This window comes from Sinocyclocheilus rhinocerous, unplaced genomic scaffold (genome assembly GCF_001515625.1).
Source record: "Sinocyclocheilus rhinocerous isolate Xijiao unplaced genomic scaffold, SAMN03320098_v1.1 scaffold1983, whole genome shotgun sequence".
Taxonomy (NCBI): Eukaryota; Metazoa; Chordata; class Actinopteri; order Cypriniformes; family Cyprinidae; genus Sinocyclocheilus; species Sinocyclocheilus rhinocerous.
Window position 1 is genome coordinate 126,145 of NW_015652276.1, and position 7,919 is coordinate 134,063.

General features: G+C 36.5%; 1 protein-coding gene across 1 annotated transcript in view; it reads left to right on the plus strand.

Moving 5' to 3' along the window:
• The first annotated feature begins 2,600 nt into the window (after positions 1 to 2,600).
• Positions 2,601 to 7,919, plus strand: part of LOC107714307 (CD99 antigen-like) — a 20,142-nt gene continuing 14,823 nt past the window's right edge. The window contains exons 1-6 of the mRNA XM_016520119.1: positions 2,601 to 2,659; positions 3,938 to 4,002; positions 6,105 to 6,143; positions 6,305 to 6,355; positions 6,480 to 6,509; positions 7,012 to 7,053. Of these exons, the coding sequence (XP_016375605.1) occupies positions 2,601 to 2,659; positions 3,938 to 4,002; positions 6,105 to 6,143; positions 6,305 to 6,355; positions 6,480 to 6,509; positions 7,012 to 7,053 (286 nt within the window). The remainder of the gene's footprint in view (positions 2,660 to 3,937; positions 4,003 to 6,104; positions 6,144 to 6,304; positions 6,356 to 6,479; positions 6,510 to 7,011; positions 7,054 to 7,919) is intronic.

The following is a 7,919-nucleotide window of genomic DNA, read 5'->3' on the forward strand; positions in this document are numbered from 1 at the left end:
TAATAATAATAATAATTTGTAATCTACTACAAAGAAACTTTTGTGTAATAGAAAGGTCCCATGGACGTTAAAGTTTCTTCATGGAACCGTAGATGCCAAACTTTATTTTTCAGAGTTTTGTAAATAACTTTACATTATTCTATTATCTGTCTCTTGCACACACAAAAATATTATACACCTAGATACATTACATATCAAATTATGTGTATTATCCTTTTTATCTTTTTCGTTTCTTTCTTTTTTTTCAAATCTAATTATTTTATATTCAGCTGAGGAATAAGACATCTTCAACAAGCACAATGAAATCTGGGTTAACAACAAATCTGCCCTCTATTTGTCCTTCAGGTAGGAAATGTAAGCGCATCATTGGTTTCTGTCGGTATAGCAGTTCACTGGTCACCGATCTGGGTCTAGCGGTTCTTTCTCAAGTTCACTTGCATAGGTGGCCCAGGTTCGAGGGCAATTTGGCAGTTGGACGCGCTCATGATGCGCTATGGTGACTGTGCTGACACTTGAGATTCCACTCACGTTCAGAGCGGAGTATTTCATCGGTGAGTCATATAATGCTCGTGGCGTGAAATTGTAGTCGTTTTGCAAAATAAGAAATAGATAAATCTGTACACTCTAAACAGTGGGAAGAATAACGCATAATTAAAGCATTACCTACCGATTACGGAACATCTACGCTGACTAAATATTGGTGAAAGAAATCAAAACGAACAAATGCAAAGACACATGAAGCTGTAGCAGTGAGTTCTCAATGAATCTCACCATAACGAATGGCTGAAAGCACGAACCAAATTCCAAACGCTTTAACATCTTAATTGCACAACAGGCGAACCACGTTTCTATGGCAAGCCGTTTTCAAATTTCATTTCATAAACTCAACTAGTATCTATTTTTACGTTTCTATATTGTCATCATATATTCAATCTTACAAAATAACTGAACTAAAAACAAACTTTCTAACTAGTTACATAAAATCAATTGTAGCTGTTTAGATAAATGTTAACTACTGGTGACAGATACAGGTAGGATACCAGTATCCAATTATAAATAAGCTCATATAACTGAAATGGACAACTACTGTATTAACTATTGAGAGATACTAGTACCAGAGTGTTCAGTCTTGCTCCTGGAGGGTTACTGTCCTGCAGGAGCAGGGATTGGAGTTTAGCTATGAGTTTATGCAATTAAACACACCTGAACCAAAGTAATCACTGTCTTTAGGATTACTAAAATCATCCAGATAGGTATGTTGGTAAAAGCTGGAGCTAAACTCAGCAGTATGGTGGGACTGAAGGATTTCACACCACTGTAGTAGCTAAAAATGAATAGTTAACAGTAAACCTGAAAAAGGTGGTAGCAACAACTGAAACTAATTTTTTTTTTTTTTACTTAAAAAAAAAAAAAAAATTTATGAAATATTTATAAATTAATGGAAAAACTGCATTTAAATTGTTGCCACTAGCAATGGAATAGTTGCTGTTGAGCAATGGGATAAGTACTAGTATATAGAGCGAATAAGTACTAAAGACTAATTGAATAGACAGCCATATAGTGACTGCTGTTATATGGAATATAAATACTAGTTTCTGTTGAATAGTTATTAGTGAAATTGAAAAAGGCACTAGTTAATATTGTATTAATGATTAGTCATTATACATTCTGACAACAATTGATAATATTTAATTTAAAGGAATAAATGTTAAATAGGCTTGCCATAGATTTCCATAAACTTCCAGTGCGATTAAGTGGTGTAAGAGATTTGCTTGAGTGTAACCTATCTGACAGCAGAAAGAAGAGACATATATAAACTGTACACCATAAGCAGGTGGCACTCAAAAGATGCCATGCTTAAAATCAACCGTGAGCCCTTGATATCATATCTCAACTTTTATTGTTCATTTTCACTCATAGCGCAGAAGTATTTGCTCTCTGTTTCCTATTTGGGAACGAAAGAACTGAATTCATGAAAGGTGATGCAGTACTTTGCATATAGACTTAATGAGAAAACAAGTTATTTTATCATAAATGCTAACAGAAAGTCTACTGAATTTAATTTAAACAATGATATAATACGGTTCTGAGTGGTTCTTTTCTGAGTCCCCGATTTCAAATTCAAATTAATTTAAAAAAGCTTAAAATTGGACATATGATTTGAGTTGGTATTGCGTCTACATTAACAGGTGGAAAGAAAGCAGCTATTTTCAGTGGTTACCGACTGCCAGTGAAGCGCAACACGTTAGTGGAAAAGGACATCCCAATCCATGTCAGTATATTAAAAATAATAATCAATGCTGTCCACTCTTAATTCTCATTCCTGGAGTTAAACACAGGGCACTTACCAGTCACCCTTTGCTCCCTTGTTGATCAGTGCCAAAGCTGGGACACCCGGTGCATGTCCTTAAAGACGCATCCAATAATGCCAATCAAATTCCGTGATCACAATCCACATCTCGACATATATACCATAATATCACGTACAAAATGAGCAGAATCGCAAAAATAAACAGTGCAACCAGTATTGCTTTGGTGACTGGGGATATTAAAGACTGCATGATACCGGCGAGCTGGAGAAAGCAGACACCGTGAGCACAATGAAGATGGATACACGTTCAGGCGCCAGCAGCGTCCGATCCAGTCCGTATCTGCATTGGTGCGTGCCGAGTGTGAACCTACAGTGAAACGCGTGGGCTCTTCAAAAACATGACACGCGAAAGAGCGCTGCCTCATCCATTGGTGATCTCTCACACCATTTGCGCAAGGGGGCACGATACTCTGAGGTCCCTTCAGGATACCCATGATCCAATACTGCTTGCTCAAAAGATTAAAAAAAAAAGTTAAATGATAAGGATGTTAATGTTAAAGATTTTCAAAAAAAAAGGTAAGAAAAAGGAAAGGAAAACAATCAAATAGCTCTATAGGTTGCGTTACAAAGTGCTTTCAAAAAAAGCAAATCTTAGGTTTTAAAAGGAGTAGGTGCTCTTGGTATTAGTTTTTTTCTTACAAATAAGGTGTCCTTGAATTATATTGTTACCAGATCCGTTAACAAAGATGACAATCATGTGTTTTATTTCAACTTTAATCCCAAATGCACTTGTGAAGTCATATCCGATAATGGTGATTCTCAGTGAGTCAGACCAGAAATATTTATCATAGTTAAATTAATCCTGTACAGATGTTTGTATACCGTTCTTTTGTTGCAACGCATTCTTTTAACACTAGATGGAGTAAGAAACCAGTCTATTTGCTGTCTGCCAGGGGGCGCTATTTTCATGCCACCACTAATGCCAAAAATGTATTAAAATTAGAAGCGCGTGTTCAGTGATTTTTGAGCAGGGAAAAAACAATTTTCAAACTTAATCTTAAAACAAAATAGCACTGTTAGACTATTGCAGATACACATGTTGTTTGTCTAAAATGTTGTGGCAGAAATCACATAGGATACTGAATTTGTTACAACGACTTTCACCTTCAGCAGATCATTTTACACTAAAGATTCTGTCGAAAATTCTCACCACCATAATTTCCCCCCGTGTAACAAATACCAAAGTTACTAGCCTATTTTCCGTTAATTTGCTGTGCATATATAAAGACTGTTCTAATAATTGATCCACTACATTAGCCGACACACCAAATCCTGTTATACGAGCTCAAAAAAGCGCAGGTAGGGCGTGGTGAGGCGTCTTTACCCCGCACAGTGTTTCGAATCATCACTCTAATAATTAGACTGTAGGCTACAGACAGATGAACTGTTGAATAACATTGGGTTACGATTGGATCACTCAGAGGGGTGGGCCACATAAGTTAATACTCAACTTCACCTTCGAGATACTTGTAGTTGTTGATTTCAAGGCTCGTAAATCTTGTAGGACTATCTTTGCGAATTATTGATATTGCACGAGGTTTGTTTTAATCTGACATATTTCCACAGCAAGATGACTTCATACACGTGGATTTTACTCCTTCTGGCAAGTCTTGTGGCAACAAGAGCGCAAGGTATGGTTTCCTACCCAAACTGTTGACATTTTGTTTTGGTAACAGCGCTTGTAACAGTTGTAGCACTGGGAGATAGCGTGCCCAAAATAACCAAACAGAAACGCAGGCGCTTTTTGCCACTGCTAACCGTGCTCTGAATGAACTATAGCTATAAACGCTCGTTTTAATTGCTCTTAAATAGCTTATAAATTGGAGTTGAAGCGAGTTAAAAGTATTTGTCTACTATCCCAGTTACTTACCCTTTTGTGTTACGGAAAAAGTGCGTTTAGTGTTTTTGAATGACCAAAAATCTTGGTACATTGGTTTGGCTCTTGGAATTGAAATCTTTCCACATACAAGCTGCGTGACTCACCAACCAATGGGAAGAATGGCAAGAGAATTGTAGCACTGAGCATGTTTGTTTCTGTAGCGTGGTATTGGTAACATCACGTAAAGTTTTTAAAAGCATGACCAAAAGTTATGACACGTATGACAGATTAGTGATCTTTCCATGTATTCCCAGCTCCATTTGCCTTTATTCTCAACTTAATTTAGCTGAAAATACAGTAAAATACAGAGTTTACATTTTAAGATTCATATAATGGATGTGATGGTTCCTTTTCCCCCCTTCTTTCTTCAATTATACTTATAAAACAAACCACTAGTACACCGTGTCTTTACCTGTTGTTTTGGGCTTTTGTTCAAACTTGAAATATTGTAAATCTTCCATTTACAATGCATGATGCTAGCAGATGCATGGGTGGCATGTTATAATATTATACTGTTCCATATTTAATGTTTTTTTTTTTTTTTGGCAGGCATATGAGTGAGTGACTAAATAATTTTGCCAAGTGCTAACACAACATTAATGAATCCATGAAAACAACTCTCTCATTAATTGGTATCTCTGCTAGTTTGAGAAGCAACTCAAATTTCCAGTTAGACCCTGAAGGTCACGGAGAAAAAAAAAAAAACTTTTTTCAACAACATCAAATTTTGCTCTGCATTATCAGCTGTCAAGTTGCCTTGAACGGTGTACTAAATATACTTGATCCCATGATGTTGTCCCATACTTCCTGTGTTCCTGCATTGAGTCTCAAAGTAAACCACTGTATACTCTCCTTTCTACTGATTAGTTTCTGCTAGCTGGCTTAGCTCAGAGATCAGCACGACAGGCATAATGTACAGGCCAGAACAGATTCTGTCACAAGCAAAATCAGACACTCCCAAATTAAAATGTTTATGTTTTACATTTAATACTTGCATCACTCAAGTTTGCCTGAATCTTCACTTCCTAAATGTCTTAATGTGATTCTTTCCAAATATGTTTTTTTATGCAACGTAAGCCGATTACATAAATGTTGTACCCAGATTAGATAAAAGGATCGCTCTGGTTGTGACTCAACCAACAGTCATCATCATGGGTTTTGCCTAGAGACCATGAAGAAAACAGTCCATTGCCATGGCAACATAAGCCACAGGATGTGGCCTCTGCCGGGGTGTTTCATGTGGCAGACACACAGTCGCACGCTTGCCATCACGTGTAGTGTAAATCAGAGAACTTTTATTTCATATTTTTATGGTAAAAATTATTTTTGTTTAGTTTTGCTGTATGTCACCTCAAGGGTTGGGAGGGTTTGGTCACAATGTGAATCCACACACAATAGATACATACAGTGTGTAGCTGGGTGGGGTTTTCATGTGAAAGCAAACTATATCAAATTCCAATCATTTAGCCTAGTCGAGGCTTTTACCCTCTAGAAACTTGACAGGTTTATTTAAGTTTGTGACAGATGTTTTTAGTTTTTTTTTTAGTCTTCCTATTTGGGAGTCATGCAGGAATAACTGTGCTGTCTTGTTACTAACTTAGAACACTTTAAAATTAGCTGCAATGCCAATAGCCTTTATATTTGGAAATGATTTCAAGAAAATTATTATTTTCAGTTTCATTCGAGTCGCTTCACTTGGGTTCGATTTGCATCCTTTATTTGGGTTTTGTACTGTGGCATGGAGCCTCATGTAAATTGCATAATTCAGCTCAAATCAGGAGTTTTGGTTGGGATTAAACTGGCCATAAAACTACTAGAGAGAGACAAAATATTAAAATAACTGTTTTCTTGCAGATTTGAACCTCGCTGATGCTTTTGATGATGATGGCAAGCGTAAGTAAAGAGGACTCCCTATTTACGGTGTATGGTCCTCCTTGTGTTGATGGTCTACTTTTTGATATTTAATGTTATATATTTAAATATAAAAATATTAAATATAATCATTATTTATATTGTTGTTTCAAAACGATTAACAATATAATTATGATCCTAAGCCCCTGCGAAGCCAACGGTGAAACCAGCCCCACCGAAAAACCCAGATTCAGGTAACCTTTACCATTATGCTCAGACATATTTTAGTTGCTATATTTAATAATTGTATTGATTGAATTAGACACATGGAAGTATACGCAGAGACTTATTTAACTTGGTTTTGCCTTACTTTTGTAGGATTTGATCTTTCAGATGTCTTTGATTTGGTTAAGACTGTTTGGGCTCAGAAATATTCACAAAAAGAGTTGAAATGAATTGTGGTCATGTTAGTCTTTACTTAAATCACGCTGTTGTGGTTTTCTTTATTAGGGCTTGCTGAATATATGACGATCAGTACATTGATTAAACTCATTGTTTATTCATGTCCTCATTTGTTTGTATTTTAATCTGAAAAGTGCAACATGATGGACATTTTGTGGCACGGCATGGCAAAATGAACACCACCTTTGGAGATTGTAATTGTTTTTTTTAATGTAATTTTTTAATTACTCAAAATAAAAAAATAATGTAATCATGTTTTGTGGAAAAAAATGGACTAATCAGATTCTGTGGCTGCATGCAGTTGGATTTATTTAAATTGCAGTTCATTAAATTCCTTTGTTATGCCAATTCAGATTGCACCATTCCTTGGTTTTCAGTTTAATAACTAAACTTGAATTACTTTAAACTCAAAATGAGTTTCTTTATGACCATTGTTTGTTGTACACAGACCTGAAAACACCGGCAGTGGTTCCCCCCAAATCAGAAGATGGTAAGAGAACATTATAATGAGGTGTTTATGTAATTATGTATAAAGTTTGTGGGTTACACTTTTATTTTAAGGTGTCCTTGTTGTAGTGTAATCACATATTAAAGTAATATTAATTAGCAACATGGGTTAGGGTTTAGGGTTAATTGCAAGTAAGTACATGTAACAAGAAGGACACTAAAATAGTGCTACCAGTTTATATAGTAATGTTTAAAGGGGTCATATGATGCTATTTTAAAGATCATTATTTGGTGTAACAGAATATGTTGACATGCTTTAATGTTCAAAAAACACATTATTTTTCAAATACTGTACATTATTGTAGTTCCTCTATGCCCCGCCTCTCTCAAACGAGTCGTTTTCTATAAAGCCCCTCCTTCCGACAAGCGCAGTCTGCTCTGATTGGCCAGCTGACCCAGTACATTGTGATTGGCCGAACACCACAAGCACACCTCGGAAATGTAACGCCCCTTACCATAAACGCGAGCTTCAAAAACACATTATTTTTCAAATACTGTACATTATTGTAGTTCCTCTATGCCCCGCCTCTCTCAAACGCTTCGTTTTCTACAAAGTCCCTCCTTCCGACAAGCGCAGTCTGCTCTGATTGGCCAGCTGACCCAGTGCATTGTGATTGGCCGAACACCACAAGCACGCGTCGGAAATGTAATGCCCCATAATCGCGAGCTTCAGCTTTCAACATAAATGTAAAGACACTAAATAATGTCCTTAGTTTTACAATCAGTTCAAGCCTGAAAGGGGAACAGAGTCGCGTGACAGACACAGTGATGATGCTCGTATGTATTTGCAGTACACAAGCCGCGATTAAGAAAGCTGACTCCACTGTGATGTGACCCTGTCTCTCTCTC